Here is a 16,467-nt window from a genome sequence, read left to right as displayed (position 1 = left end):
GCAAGGAATGGATCTCTCAGTGAGTCTCCAGAGAGCGTGCAGCCCTGCCAACACCTTGATCTTGGCCCAATGAAACAGAATTTGACTTCTGGCCCCCAGACCTGTGAGAGAGTAAGGTTTTGTTGTTTTAAGCCATGAAGTTTGAGGTCATTTGTCGCAGCAGCCCCGGGAACCTAACACAGTAGGTCACCCTGTGTATGAAGCCGTGTCCATGCTGGCTTTGAGCATCTGTAAGGCAGGCTCATGCACGGGTGTGGGCTTTGGCCCCTCTGACTCAACGGGGCATGTCAAGAGTGGGGACCATGCCCTGCTCCCTAGTTCCAGTGCATCTGGGTAGACGGGCCGCTTCGCCTCTGGGTCTCACCGCAGAGGTCTGAGCCAAGGTCTCCCTGGGGCACAGAAAGGCTCCCCTTCAAAGAGTGCCCCTTTATGGCACAACAAGGGTCGAGCCATGCAGCAGGACAGCAATGGAAGGAGTCGCTCCACATGATCCTTTGGAAGTGGAGTGGAGCTTGAGCTTTGGTCAGCAGATCAAAACATCGTATTTGTCAAGGGGATTCATGCACTGGAACAGATTTATTTTAACACCTTGGCCCAAGGGGAGCAGCTGAGAGAAAAGCAGGACCATGTACTAGCCATGAGTGACATCAGCCACCTGTGCAGATGATGCTCGAATTATGCACAACTGGATGTGGGTCAAACCCAGGAAGCCTTGCCTGGGCTTCTGAGCTCCCAGAGCCACATGCGGAAGGATAAGTGGGTGTGGGGGTGGAGGACAGCTGTCCAAGGAACAGCCCGATAGAACAAGACAGGGGTGGGATGGAGCCAAAAACCCTCCAAACTAGAACCTGTTTCTCTGACCCCAACCCAACTCAGTTTCTACCTGGACTCCCAGGCAAGGGTCCTGGCCCTGCTGTCTCCAGGGACCTTGGTGGAGCCAGTTAGGCCCTGGGAACACAGCCCCATATACCTCTGCGGGGACCAAGAACAGTGTGGTGCCTGGCCTGGTACAGAAGATGCTCAGTAACTACGTGTGGAACATGACATTCGGCAGGGAATCAGCCCCTGGGGGACTCTGGCGAAACACAGGCAGGAAAAGGCTCTCTGAGGGTGGTCCGCTGGCCCGAGCCAGGAACTTCGGCTGGAGGTGGCCAAGGCCACCGTCCCTGGCCCTCCAGTGACTACGTAACCCTCAGATTTTCCATCATGGACCCATTTTCAAATACTCTGTGCTGCTGTCAAACCATATGCTGACCAACTGGTCCTGCTCGCCAGTTTGGAAAACAGGCACCATGCCCAGGCCCCCACACCCAGAAAGCAAGCCTGTGATGGGCAGACTCGATCATGTGTCATCACTAAACGCCGAGGCACTGGCTTGGGAAAAAGAGTAACGAAAGGAAAGAACACACAGTAGGGAAAAGTCCCAGAAAGGGACGTCTTCCTCAACAAAGAAGGCCGTCTCTGCTTCTGGCCTACAAGACACTCTCGGAGATTTGTCAAGGACTTCAGCTATTTTTTTCCTCCATCGGATAAATCAAGCCTAAAGAAGAAAGTCCATGCTAGAGGTTTCCGCACCTCCCCTGGAGCATGTGGAGGAAGCAGGGCTGGGCTAAGCAGCACAGGGGGCCGGGCAGAGCAGGAACCCAGGGTCCCGTCTGTCAGCAGGGGAACTGTGCTCAAACAGTCATTCCAGCTGTGGTGAGACCACTTCCTCCCTGCAGAAGAGTGCACGGAGACACGAGTGCTTTGCACAGCGAGATGGGAGGTGGAGACGGTACCCCGCCCTGGCCCGCCACTAGCAGGGCCAGCCCAGAGCACTTGGTGGCCAGCTCGGGTTTACCAGCTGACCTGGGGACAGGGCGGTCCAGAGAGGGGAAAACGTATTCAGATTGGCCTGCAGAATCCTGACAAAGTCCTCCAAGACACAAAGAACCTCCTTCCGATGATGGGGACTCCATCCAGGAGCCTTGCTAGTCCTCCCCGGCTGGCTGCTCTGTGCCCCACTCCCGCTGTACCCAAGCTCTTCCTTGGGCTCACCAAGCTTGTGTCTGGGAGACCTGGGCAGCTCTCTCCCATTGCTCTTCCTGGCTCAGAACATGCAGTATTTCACAGGACACCCAATTCCCCAAATAAGACTCAGCCACCTCTCTTCCTCCCCTGCCCCAAATAACTTGGGTAGCCATCTTGCGAGGAAGACTCGAGAATGCAGCACGCTTGGCTATCTAAATGGCAGGTGCTCTGTGTCTGCGGCCCAGGTCAGAAACTTGCTTGGAACGGGCAGGGTTCTTGTTTCCTCTAGGAGGTTCAGCCCAACCATGGTGCTGCCCTCACTACAAGGCATGTCCCCAGGAACGCCATGGCTAACGTGGTCTCCAAACACCACACTCGAGCTGCTGGCTCTGGGGTGGGGGATGGAAGGGCAAACAGGAGGACAGAAGTGAGGGCCTGCCTGCCAGACACAGTAGAAGTGCTACACTGGTGTGTCTGGAAGAGAAGGGGCAGGAAGCAGGGGTAGGGCTCAGAGAAATGAGGGAAAGGTGCTGGCCTTAATCTATTTTTTTTTAATATTTTTATTTATTTATTTGAGAGAGAATGAGAGAGAGAGAGCATGAGAGGGGTGAGGGTCAGAGGGAGAAGCAGACTCCCTACCGAGCAGGGAGCCTGATGTGGGACTCGATTCCGGGACTCCAGGATCATGACCTGAGCCGAAGGCAGTCGCTTAACCAACTGAGCCACCCAGGCGTCCCTTCAATCTATTTTTTTTAACAACATAAAAGCTTTCAAGGACTTTGGTAAATCTTGCCTCCCCACCTTCCCTCTACCCTTGTCCATGCCCCTTGTATCTAGCCCGTTCTGGGGATATGCCTGTGCTCTGGGGAGAAGGAACAGCAATCACTTAGAGAGAGGTCAGCAGAGCCTCAGGTCTTCCTGGTGTAATGCCAGTGTTGAAGGAGGTAGTTTGTGTCAGGCTAGGGGGGGCTCGAACGGGAATTTGACTGGAGCCCAAAATCTAGAAGCAGAAAATTCCCAGAAGACCAGGACTGAAAGATGGGCAGAGCGCATATTTTGGTTTGGATGCCTACGTTGATCAGAATTCTCCTACCTCTTGACTCCAGCCACAATATTGACAGGTTGCTAAGAGTTCCTCGAGGGCTGGAGCCCATCCCGGGAAAAGAGGAAAGCTGCACAGCTTGGCCTTGCCAGACCCACGGAGGCGCATCGCTGACCTCTGTCTTGCCGTGGCAAGAAGCCCAGACTTGTTATATAAAAGATCTGGCCTGCAGCTGGAGCCCGAGCAAAAACACATAGCCTAGAGCCCAGGCCTCTAAATCCCGCCAGGGAACATCTGAGGCCAACCCTCCCTTGAGTTGACAAAGAGAACACTCTCCAAGGAGTGGGGTAGAGGCTTCCTAGAAGGTTGGTGGCCGGAAGTGACAGAGATGGGGAGAGGTGGGAAGCCCGCACCCAACAAAGGGGGATGCACTCATGAGCTTGCACACCAGAAGCAGCCTCGGGTCCTGTCCTCCGGGGAGCCCTACTTGACTAGATAACATTGTTTGGATTAAACACTACTCTCCAAAGAGAAGGGGGTGTGTACTCCAGGCCTATGAGGGCAAAGCAGAAGCCATCTTACTCAGCCTTTCCCAGGGATGCAGGGAACAGCAGTGCCTGCGGCTCCAAGGAAGCAGGCCCCCGCCGTCCACCACTGGAGTCTGTCCTCCCTTCACTTTCTGTTTGTAGATCTAAAGAGGGCCACTGATCTCAGCTGCAGCAAATTCTTGTTGGTTCAAGGTGGGGCATTCCCATGAGAATTCCTCTCCTCTAAACCATGCCAAACATTTGGCCCCATCTCATCCCTTGGCTGGCTATTCACTGGCCTTCATGGAACTGGCATCCAGACTCACAGAGGCCAAATCTTGTTCTCATTTCCTTATCCTTCATTCCAACATGCCGAGAACAGTACTGGGCATTTAGATGTTCACTAGCAACATTTGAAAATGGATCTCACTAAAATAAATAAATAAATAAAAGAAGGGGACCAACGGGACATGCACAAAAGAGGAGGTAGGGGACGTGAGTGCACGGAACACTTTCACGCTTGGCTGTCACTCCACCTGCGAGCAAGAAGAGTGGGCACACGCTCCTGGCTTGCAAAGGAAGAGCCGACTTGCCCAGGACCCCCAAGATACAGGGCCGCTTCTGAGCCCCTGTTCTTCCCACCCTGTTTCCTCTTTCCTGAGAACAACTCATTTGTTCTGAAGTCAAACAGGCATGGGTTTAAACTGTATCAAAAGAGAAAAGACTGGACTCTGAACAACTGCTAAGAATGTTGAAGTCCTGAATCAGATTAAGATATATCTTTGTATGGGGGCGCCTGGGTGTCTCAGTCGGTTGAGTGTCTGACTCTTGATTTTGGCTCAGGTAGTGATCTCAGGGTCGTGAGATCGAGCCCCGAGTTGGGCTCCGTGCTCAGCTGGGAGTCTGCTTGGAATTCTCGCTCTCCCTCTGCCCCTCCCCACCCCTGCAGGCACGCTCTCTCCCTCTCTCTCTCAAATAAATAAATAAATCTAAAAAAAAAAGAGAGAAAATTTTACATAGGAGACGACTCCTTGCTCCGGTCAACACTATCTTATTCAAAAACTCCGGGAAGCCTGGAGTTTGGGTGGATGATCTGCGGAGATTCCTTCCAAGTTTAGGATTTTTTATTGAAAAGACTGCCAGGAAGAAAAATACTGACAGAGAGGACCTGGGCTCCAAAGGACTCGAACGGGCCCAGTGGACTCCCATGGGCTGCTGGCTAGGGCTTGAGTCTTCATTATCTGAGAGCTTTCCACTCTTACTGATCCAGCAGGATCTATCCAGGCTCAACACACTTTTTGGGCCTCTCTCCCAGTTGTCTGGCGAATACAAACTCAGTTGAATGTTGGCTTGCTTAATTTTAGAAAGGTAAATCTCATTTTTGAAAACCTAGAAGAGATTCCAAAGTCAACTCTTGCTTGCCCACACACGAATACTCAAAGCCAGACTGGAAAACCCAGATTGACTTCTCTCTTCCACCAGCCAGGTGGAATGCAAACTCATTTTCACGTAAGTTTACAGAGAAAACCAAGGAGGTAAATATCAGATGCTGAAAAGCCATATGGTGAAGATATGCAGCCAAAACCCAGGACAGATCATTTCAGTGACCAAGAGTTGGTAAGTAGACCAAAGGTCTCCTCAGCCAGCCCCCACCCCCCGTCCTTATCCCCTTAGGAGAGCACGTCATTACCTGGGTGGCTTTGTCATTGGTACAGCAGGTGAAGGCCCCATCAGCATCTCGTGGCCACTGGCCCAGAAGGTAGGAGCTGAGGATGGTGTCCAGGGAGAATGTACGCCGGACCTGGGGTGGCTGAGGCCTACACACTGACTTTTCTGGGGCCACGGAGCATGGGACGCTGGCTGGAAGAGAGCACAGCCCACACACCTTGACATCAGCATGGAGGAAGGAGACGAGGTAACCAACCTTCTGTCTCCTAGGAGAGCCTCACCTGACGGCCACGTCTTCCCTTGTATACACCTCCCTCCTAAAAGATTCTTAGAAGCGGCCCATAAAAGCAAATACAGTCTGACCAGAACTTTTCTGACTTAACCAGCTGGCCTTTATCACTGGAAGCAATTTACATCATTTTATTTTAGACAAGGGGTTACTTTATAAATGTCTTCTATCTTTTTCCTGTTCCTAGTGGACTATGAGCCCTGAACTCCTAAGTCTCGGATTGAGTTCCAGAGAGCAGGACTGTTTCCCATCATTAACGAGGGAACTCTAAGGGGCCCCAAACCAGTCTTTTATCCCTTGCTCTGCCTCTCTCCAGCACCCACTGCAGGGCTCCTAAGCACTGCACAAATTCAACCCAATTAACTGAAGGACTCTTCATACTTCCTTCATGACTGGTTAGCTCAGGGAACCTAGGTGACTGAGACAAAGAGAACAATAGAACTCCTTTCAACCATCCGGGATGGAGGAATCCAGCTTAGAAAAATCAGTCTTTTGGTTCCCTCCTCTGTCTCCCCTCTTCTGGCTAAATGGGACAAAAATAAAGCAATTATAAATCCATCTATTTAATTTTTACCTTGGTTAAAGCTTTTTGGGAGAAGGTAAAAACTGAGACTGTTGATAAAATGTAAGGGTTCTGGAATCATCTGTAAGTTTCAATCATCTGTCTGGGTTGACCCTGCTTTCCACGGCCACACTCAAAACATTCTACTATCTTAAGATCTGTAAAGCCTCTTTCCTTTAACAGAGCAAAACATTTTCACATCTGTAGTAATCCCTTGATAATTCATGTGTACATTTAGGATCGTAGGGATAAATAAACTTGAAGACCTTTATATTAAAAAGACACCAACAGGTTGGCAGTTCCTCAAAAAATTAAACATAAAATTATCATACAATCCAGCCATTGCGCTTCTAGGTAAATATACAGAAGAACTGAAAGCAGGGTCTTGCGCACTCATGTTCATAGCAGCGCTATTCACAACAACCGAAAGGTATAAGCAACCAAATGTCCATCAACATATGAATGGATAAACCAAATGTGGTGTATACATGCGATGGATCATTAATCTCAAAGGGGGATGAAATTCTGATACATTCTACAATACAACGAAACTTCAAAACATTACACTAAGTGAAATAAAACAGACACAAAAGGACTAATATTGGCAAAGTCAGAGTGACAGAAAGTAGAATAGAGGTTACGAGGGACTTAGGGGGTGAAGGGAATGAGGAGTTATTATTTATGGGCACAGAGTTTCTGCTTGGCATGATGATAATGTTCTAGAAATGGATAGTGGGGATGGTTGCACAATATCGTGAATGTACCTAATGCCACTGAATTATGAACTTAAAATGGTTAAACGGTAAAATTTATGTTAAGCATTTACCATGATAGAAAAGCAGATGCTAACTACACTGTATATTTCTCCAAATCCATTTATGTATTTACACGCATTTTGACATAGTAGTAATCAATGTGAAATACACATTATGTTCTCCTTTGTTCTACCCATTTCATATACCCATTTCCAGGTATCAACAATCTACATATTTGTCATTTCCAATGACTACATAATATCCCACTAGGTTGGTATACAGTTGTCCACTTGAGGGGTCTCCCTGCCCACAATCTAGATATCACAAATGTTACTGCATGGATAACTTTCAGTCTGTTTTTATCTAATTCCTGGCATATTTCTGAGTCCTCTCCCTCAGCTAGCATATGTGTTCATTTAAAAGAAAATGACACATTGCAAAAGTAGTAAGTGTGAATTGCAGAAAGGTCAGGAAATATATAAACAAAAAGAAAAACCTCGAATCTCAACATCCAGAGATAATCACTGCAATACTATGAGAGAGATCCTTGTCAGCCTGACTGCTCTGTGTAGGTTTTAAAACAAAAAATGGGACCATACTATACATATTGTTTTGCAATACGTTTTCACCTTATACCATGAACCCTCTTCCAAATAATATATATTGACCTACAAGATATCCTTTTAAAAGATCTTAACATTTCTGTTAAAACTCTTCAAAGGCTCGTTTTCGAAGACAGTAGCCAAAGGCCTCATGTTCTGGTCCCACTTACCTTTCCTGTACATTTCACTCCTCTTCAAGGTCTCTATGTCCTGGACAAGCTGTACTATGAACCATTTCCCACCCATATCCTGTGTCTTCCCTCCTCTGAGGTTTTGCATAGGTGCCCAGAGTTGAAATCTGCCCCATGTGTTGGGGCCAGCCTGCCTTTACACCCACAAAGCCTTCTGGATTCCCTGGAAGGATTTTCTGATTTTCCCCAGCACTTTGTACTCTTCTAGTACTTAGAATCCTCTCTCTTGGATTATGGGTATTTTAACTCCTAGATAATAAACAACCCGCGGCCAAGGACTGTCTCTAATTTATCTTTGTACCCCACACAGTGCCGAGAACATAGGGCTGGTGTTTGGCAGATGCCTAAGTATTCATATAAAATCAAAAACCCATTACTACAAGGGAATACCTGCTCTAATTATATCATGGATTCGAAGTTTGTCTGCCTTGCACATCCATGCTCAGCCCGCCCCCCACGAGTAAAGCCCCTAGGGCTGCCTGTCTCTACCTCTCTCTGGCTCAGGAAGGCCTGGCCTCTCTCTTCTCCTCCCTGTGCCTTGTCACCAGTAAGTCAGTGACAGGCACGCTGGGTTCAAGCCCCAACTTCACCTCCCACACTAGCATGCCAACCACCCTTTCTCCTGTCCTGGGTTTAAGATCAAAAGGTGTCGATCCGGATATTTTGGGGAGGTTTTGACGCATGCTGGCAGGCAGGTCAGACACAACACTGCTGCCCTGTGGGCCTCCGAAACCGTCTGGGAGAGCCTGGGGATGAGGCGGGCGGCAGCCCCAGAAAGCAAGTTTACGGGAACACGTGACAGAGCAGCAGAGAGGCAGGTGGGAAGCTGATGAGCAAGAGGCCACCATAAAGGCCAGAACACGGTGATCCTGACAGCTGCTTCAGCAGCGAGGAGGGATCTCTGGGAACAGCCTCGCCCAGCCCTCGGCAGAAACTGCAGCAAAAGCCTCCTGGAGATTTTTCTTTTACTGAGGCCATGAGAGCTCTCCGGTATTTATACAGAACTTTTAAGGTTCACCCCATCTGCACAGTCCTTTCATATGGGTCTTTTACTCTCCCATCAGCCCCAAAAGGGACTTGGGGGGATTGTAAGGGAACCGAGGCCCGGAAAGGGCCAATCTCTGACTGGACTCAGTTGCCCACGAGGTCCGAGGCAGTCCTACGCCTAAACCCAAGCCTCCTTCCTCTTCAATCACCCCACTCGGGCTCCTGGCCCTTCGGCATCAGGAACGCTCTCTGAGGTTGCAGGGGACACCTGCCTAGACACCTGCAGGAAGGACTGTCTTTTTAGCTCCTTTTCAGGGAAGGGAGTCTTTTGATGGCAGGCATTGCCCAGGTGTCTGTACTGACTTTCTGTTTTTCGGGTTGGTTGGGTTGTTTTTTTTGAAGTCTTTGAAACCTTGGGATTCTACTATCTCCCAGGGACAATTTAAACCACACACGTTTGGTATCAGTTCGCATTACCCCTCATATCCCACCCCACTCATGAGCTACAGTAGGAATCCACTCTCAAGGGCAGCCATCAGAGATGCGACCGTACTCGCAGTACTCCTGGGGTAAAGGAGGACCCAGAATCCTGGAATTCGTGGTGAGAATCCAACCATCCACTTTGGTCAACTCTACATGCTTTCTGGCTACCTTTGACCAAAGCGATTCACAAAGACTCTGAGGGCGTCATGGGTCCCGACTTGCTCTTCCATATACAAAAAAAATTACACAATAAAAATAAATAAATAAAGGAAGAAAACAAGACGGGGGCGGGAGATAGGAATGGAGAGAAACTGAGCACCCCAATCCAGGACCAGTGGCCCCTGATGCCCTCCTCTCTGCCAGACCTGCAAGGATCTCACTGCATCCAAGTCAAGCTGGAGGCCTTGCCTCAGTTTCTTTTCCCTCAAGGAGGCAGCCGGGCCTCAACTTTATTTCTAGGGTGACCACATCCTCCCGTTGACACAGCTCCTACTGCATCCAAGTCAAGCTGGAGGCCTTGCCTCAGTTTCTTTTCCCTCAAGGAGGCAGCCGGGCCTCAGCCTTATTTCTAGGGTGACCACAACCTCCCGCTGCCACAGCTCCTACCAGTCACAAGGTGACAGAATCACCTTCTGTCTCAGAGACCTCAGCAAGTCCCCACTTCCCCTCCCCAGCCCCCAATTCTTGGCATGTCCCGACACCTCTGAAGAGAGTTAAAATGCCAGGTTTCCTTCATGCCCAGAAAATGAGGGGGGCCACTTTTTGAAAAATTAGATTTTGATAGGAAATGAAAAATTAGCACTTATTTCAGAAACCTCGTCCTAAGTGGTTTGGTGAGCACCTGCTAACATGGGCGCCAAAACCGATGAAGGGCTAACCCAATGTGTCAAGTTCCCCCCAAGTGCAACACAAACTAAAGCTAGAATCAGACAGCGACAGGTCTTGTGCCATCGTCCAAGGGGCAACAGGCTGGAGCAGTGTGGCCCCCGAATATCCACAAGAGGCTCAGATGTGAGGGACCCACTTCCGACCGAGGCTCTACCTTCCTCCTGATGGCACTGCAGTCAACACACCCAACCTCCCTGGACCTGCTCTCCCACCTGGCAAGCGGAAGCTCAATCCCAGCCTACAGTTACTTCCTATCGATGCCTTTAAGAACAGGAGGGGAGTTGCAAAACTGCTTTTAAGTCTTCACTAAACAGATTAGGTTGAACCACTTCATGTCACTTAAACCATCCCTCCTCCACAATTCTTTAGGATAGAAGGTGGGGTAAAGGAGCCTAGAAAAGGATTCAGCCCAGAAAAGACACACAGAATGAGTTCCAGCCACACTGTCCCTTGGGAAGGTGTACTTCTTTAGCGTCAAAGCTTTGACCGGTGACAGCCTAACCCAGCATGGACCCCGCCTTGAGGAAACGGTGCAGAGACGGCTTGCACGTGCCTGTGCTGCCCAGGGGGCCCTCGCTCAGCTAGGAACGTCCCCGAAGAAATCTGACAAGTGAGCGTAGTTGAAATGGGAGCTCGTGGGCTTCTCCCTCATGGATATACCGGAAAGATCTGGGGATTGGGTTCTGCCCTGCCATTGTGTGATTATGGTCAGCAAAGAAGCACTGAGAAGTCACAACGGTTGCTTGTGGTTGGAAGCTGAACTGGTCTCATTTCTGGAAAGTACCCTTCTCAGATTTGGGAAACGGGGGGGAGGGCAAGAGGACAATCGGCTCCCCTATCTGAGAAGGGATGCCCAGATCATGACGGGCCATGACAAAGCAGCAGGCTGCTGGGGCACCGGCTGGGTGCCGGCGGGAGGGTGGAGTGTCCTGTTTACAGCGCTGTGGGGTATTATCGGCCCATCGCATGCAGCAGCCTCCACAGCCCAACCACCTGGCGAAGTACCCTGGCACGGAGCCAGGCCATTTCACCATGCAGCTGAGCAGTGGCGGATGCTTGTGTTCTTGGGCAACAGCAAATGGAAAAAACAAAACAAAACGACACACACCGGAGATAAGAAGCCTTAGGTGCTATCTTCCAGAGCCACTCGGTTCTGTTTCCCAACTGCTGCATTTGTATGGCTGTGGCGACAGGGGCTCTGAGGGCAGAGGGCCAGCGGTCGGGTGTCTGTGCGTTGGGAGAGGAGTCCATAGGGCAGAAAGCAAAGAGCAGACAAGACACTGGACCGACAGCGGCCAAGAGGGGCCTGGCGCACCACCATCGATGGGCTGATTCCTCTGATGAGCAGATTCTGAGCGCCCAGGCCGAGCCAACCTATAAGCACAGTGATACAGGAGGAGGAGCACCTGAAGCTGCTCACGGGGGTCAAGTGTGCAAGGCTGCTGTAATCCCTAGGGGCCAGGCTACCAGACACAACTCCCGGGGGTCCCCCCAGCTAATGGCACTTCAGAAGGACCACCAAACCATCTCTCTGGCTCCCTCCTATCCCTGGCTCAGGCCTGACCACACCAGCAAACCCTCACCCCAGGAACCCAAAGGAGGAGGATGACAACACTCAGAAGAAGGGCAGGAGGGGGTCAGGGGAAGGCAGCAGATGATGCAGGAAGTAAGGCTTTTGTGGCTGCCTTTCTCAGCTTGGCCAGAGATAGAGTGTGGGGTGGAGGTTTGGCAGCTTACAAGCAGAAAGCAGCCGCTGGCCAAAGGGTCCCAGCTGGGCCTGGGGGGGGGGGGGGGCGACGTCACTCACGTTACCACCTTTGAAGCAATGAAGAAGCCTGGGAAATGAGACAAGGCTACTCTCCCCCACCCTCCATTAACACGAGGCCTAGAGATCCCAAAATACCCAAGAAGGACTGCAGAAGGCAGAAAGACAGCCGATGAGATCATACGCATGGCCCAAACTCAACAACTAGCTAGTCTAACAAATGAGCTACGAGTCAGTCACTTTCTCACGTTGTTGGGCTTTGAAGCATTATTAGCACTAGTCTCCCACCTCTCCTCTTAAATAGAGATAGCTCACAGTACCAGAAGCTGGAGCTATACTGGAGGAAATAAGAAAATGCAGATGAGCAAAAACTGAAAAGTTAAAACTGTGCATGTCCCCGGCCCAGAGATCACCTCCTGTCCACATCCTTCCTGATCTCTCCCCATGCACGCATGTATGCGCGTCTTTTTAATAAAATGAGATCCTATGATACGTGTTTTTCTGCAATCTGCTTGTTTCCGTCACTGATCTTCCTTCAGAAAGAGGAGCAGGCAGGGGCGGGGCAGTCTAGGAAAATGCGACCGGGCACAAAGCTGGCCATCAAGGGGGCAGGCCCTGCCCTGTCCCTGCCCCAGCTGTGATGCAGCACTTCTGCTGGGGGCCAGGAGGGAGGGGGATATGTTAATCTGGAGAGAAGCCAAGTAAACCAGGGAATCAGAATTTCTAAACATTTTCCCGATAACAGATTGGCAGTAAGGAGGGGAAGTTCCTTCCAGCAGCTTGATAGGGATTCTTTTTCCATTTCAGTCTGTGCGTCGGGATTAAACACTGCAGGCGGTCTTCTGAGCAACCTGTGGTCCGGCGCCGCTGAGCTGCTTAACTCAGGGATGTGTGGGTCTGGGAGGGAAGTTGTGGTCAAACTGAAATCCCCAATGTGACCATACAAGAGTCAGAAGCCCTCCTTGGAAAGCCCAACGAGACCCCATCCATCCCAGCTGGGAAAATTACACCTGGGGCTTTAAACCCTTTCAACACCAAGCAGAGAGCTCACTTCAGCCACAATAGAGAGAAAAAGCTACAGAAACTAGAGTTAAAAGGAAAGAAGGAAAGAAGAGGAACGTCACATTTCCCTGACCAAGAAGGCTTATCTAAAGAGACAAGAGTGATGATAGTTGTATACGCATGAAAAACTACTCAGCCAGGCCCTCAATTAATTGCTAATTCCACGGTTAAGTGTGCAGCTCACGTGAAAGCATTTCTGGCCCTGTGTCTGACTTCCCAGCACGCAGACCACATCTATGGGAAGCTGGAGAGAAGGGCCAGGAGAAACCCATCTAGAGAGGTCACTGGGCAGAAAAAAATAAAGAATATGCTCTTTGCATCAGATAGGAGGGAAAAGGGTGATCCCAAGTGTGTGAGCGTGCGCACGTGTGTGTATAAAGAGTAGACAACAGTTATTTAGACAGTTGTTCAATTCTCAAGAAGCTGCAGTTAGAAGAAAAGGAAGTGGTGTGAACTTTTCACCTTTTATCTGAATTCTCTGAAGAGTTCTGTAGGATTTCAACATTCTTAAAACAAAACAAAATACTAGCAGTTAGTGATTGGAGCATGCTTTCCTTTGGGAGCCACTTGGCCTCTGTAAGAATAGCATAAATAGCACATAGCCTAGCCCTCTCCATCTTAAAAAAAAAAAAAAAATCCCCACCCATGGTTATTTGGGAGCGACGAATCTCTGGGTGGCCTATAAACTCAGAGGACAGGCATAAACCCTTCAGTATCCCCGCTTCTCACAACAGTCTGATTCCTATCAAGTCAAGAAGAAATCACAACATCCAGTCAGCTCTCAGGCAGTCTTGTAAGATAAGTGAGAGAGAGGAAGAACCAGAGATTCAAGGAGGTTCATCTACAATAAACCCTGTGAGAGGACACATGTGACTGAAACTCGCTGATTCCTGCTCTGAAGGTGTGCACCCTATACTCGCGTGAATTCATCGATGGAAGAGGATGCAGAGCTTCCAAGGGGTTACAGGTGGGGGCCTGTGATGCACCCTCATGTAAAGAGGTGAGCCGATTTCTCCAGGGCCACAGAGCAAACGGAGATGCAGATCTTTGTTCCCCAGAAGACTTGTGAGAATAGAATCCCCACCCCTGTGTTCCACTGTCAAACTCAATCATCATGACCACCTGGCTGCTTTGGTTCAGGAACTAGTCCACGGGTTGGAAGAGTTCTAGTCCTTTCCCTTGCTAGGAACCAGGGTGATCATTCCTGGGTCTCAGGAACACTGTTTTACCCACTGGGCATCTTGGGTGGGTCAAGGGGGAGAAGAAAACAATTAAAAAATGAGAGATTCCTTTTTTAGTGAGGAGAGCGGAAACTGTGTGAAAGGAAGAAAAGCAAATGGGAACAGAATTACAGCTAACTCCCAAATAGTCAAAATAATTTCTGTTTTGTGAACCAACTAGGACTTATTTTTAGCTCCATCCAGCCTGCCTTCCCCTGACCTGAAGCAAACTGCTAGACAGCAATATATGTGTAAGCAACTATTACTCAATTATCAATACCAAGTCACACAACATACCTAGTCTTTGACAGAATTTGACCCCATTTTGTTGCCTTCCCCCCCACCTATGACTTCAAAACCCAAAAGAAAAAAAATTTTATTCCTCTTTTGAACTTCTCATGTCCATACTCACATCCATAAATGCTAATTCAGAACTAGCCTTATGCAACCCCTAAGTAATCTCTTAGGAAGAGTCATCAGTGGGTGCCAAACACTGTAGGGAACAGAATTTTTAAATAATGCCAAAGTATCACCCCATAAACCACTTATTAAAAGAATAATGTAGTTTTACAGTGGGAAGTCTGGTGGTCACCACCTCAAGTGATCAAGTTTAGCCATTACTAGTAATGGACACTCTGACCTAATATACCTCCTAAAGTGATATAAAGTACACAACTTCACCCACGAAATGTTCTTGCTAGAAATGTTTTACCAGAATCAAATCAGGCCCAGACCTAACTATCCATTTGCAGGAAATACAGGGGATAGAGGAACAAGTTAAACGCCACCATGAAAAAACAGCCAGAAAAATCCAGAATGTGGAACAGCTAGAAGGCAGAACTGGTCCATGCTTTTCAAAGTCATTAAAAACCAAAAACACTAGTGGAAGGGGAATTCTAGATAAACATTTTAAAAAGACATAACTGGGGCACCTGGGTGGCTGAGCCGGTTAAGTGTCCGCCTTCGGCTCAGGTCATGATCTCAGGGTCCTGGGACTGAGTCCCGCATCGGGTTCCCTGCTCGGTGGGGAGTCTGCTTCTGCCTCTCCCTCTGCCGCTCCCCCTGCTTGTGCTCTCTCGCTCTCTCAAATAAGTAAATAAAATCTTTTAAAAAAATAAATAAATAAAAAGATAGAACCAAACAAGAGTCTTTACTGGATTCTGGCTCAAAGACAAAAACAAGGGGCACCTGGCTGGCTCAGTCAGTAGAGCATGTGACTCCTGATCTCAGAGTTGTAAGCTCCAGCCCCATGTTAGGTGTTGAGATTGCTTTAAAAAAATAAAAATCTTAAAAAAAAAAAAAAAAAAGAGCAATCAGAGGGGAAATTTGAAAAGGGACTGGATACTAGATGATATGGGATTATAGATAATTTCTTCAGGGTAATAATGATATCATGATTACGTAGAAGAATGGTCTTATTCTCAGGAGATACCATTGTGGTTAAGGGCAAAAAGTGTCATGGTATTTGCCATTTATTTTCAAACAGTTCAAAACAAATAAACAAAACACACATATGGATGCACATATAAGTCTAGACACACACATATGTAATACCCAGAAGGAGAGAAAAGAAATTTGACAACTGTAGGCAAAAAGTTATCGATGAGTCTATGTGAAAGATAAATGGGTATGCATTATGCTTACAACTTTTCTGTAGGTTTGAAATTCTTCCAAAATAAAGTTGTGAGAGGAAAAAAAAGAACTGGCTTAATTTGGGAAGACAGAAATTTCAATTCACTACTCAGCAAGGATCTAAACCCTTTAGCGTTTCAATCTTGGCAGGTTGTAGTCAAATTCAATTGGGTCACTGCTCTGGACTTCTAATTTGGGGAAAGGGAAGGTGGGCAGGAAGAAACAAAACAGTGACTGAAGCTTAATCTGAGGCAAGGAATTGAAAGATGTAAATCAGAACAAGGTAGAATAAAGATACCGGATGAAGGAGGCAATGTTAAATTAAGAAAGGTCACGTCATCCCGGGAGCAAGACCAAGACTGTGGGCAGAATGAAAGGGCTCCTACAGGTCCAGAAACACAGCTGGAACTGGACAGAACCTTGGCTATGCCCAGCAAAGTTAGCACTGGGCATTCATTGGCCATTATTGCTCTGCCACAGGAATGCAGAAACCAGTGAGATCTCACAGAAGATGGGTAAACATGGCTGACAGGAAGGTAGGTAGGTCCCAGGGAACGGTGAAAGGACTTAGAATTTATTAGTCTTCTTCTGTGTGGATGCAAAAATGAAGGGAAGGAAACAGACTTTAGTTACAATAGGAGAGAGTCCAGGTAGATAAAAGGAAGACCTTGCTGATCACAATCAGATGAGGAAGACTATGTGGAGTCTGCCCCTGAACAGCTCTGGGGAGAGAGAATGACATGCCCCTGATGTCTCATTAGTACCCACCCCCCCTGCCCCCGGC

General features: G+C 48.6%; 1 protein-coding gene across 1 annotated transcript in view; it reads right to left on the bottom strand.

The window, feature by feature from the left end:
- FAM117A (family with sequence similarity 117 member A) overlaps window positions 1-16,467 on the bottom strand; it is a 42,348-nt gene that overhangs the window by 12,515 nt on the left and 13,366 nt on the right. Inside the window, exon 2 of the mRNA XM_044921443.1 lies at window positions 5,270-5,439. Coding sequence (XP_044777378.1) covers window positions 5,270-5,439 — 170 coding nt within the window. The remainder of the gene's footprint in view (window positions 1-5,269; window positions 5,440-16,467) is intronic.

Source organism: Neomonachus schauinslandi, chromosome 15 (genome assembly GCF_002201575.2).
Source record: "Neomonachus schauinslandi chromosome 15, ASM220157v2, whole genome shotgun sequence".
Classification (NCBI taxonomy): Eukaryota; Metazoa; Chordata; class Mammalia; order Carnivora; family Phocidae; genus Neomonachus; species Neomonachus schauinslandi.
The sequence above is the reverse complement of the archived record's forward strand: the minus strand, read 5'-3'. Positions and strand labels throughout refer to the sequence as shown.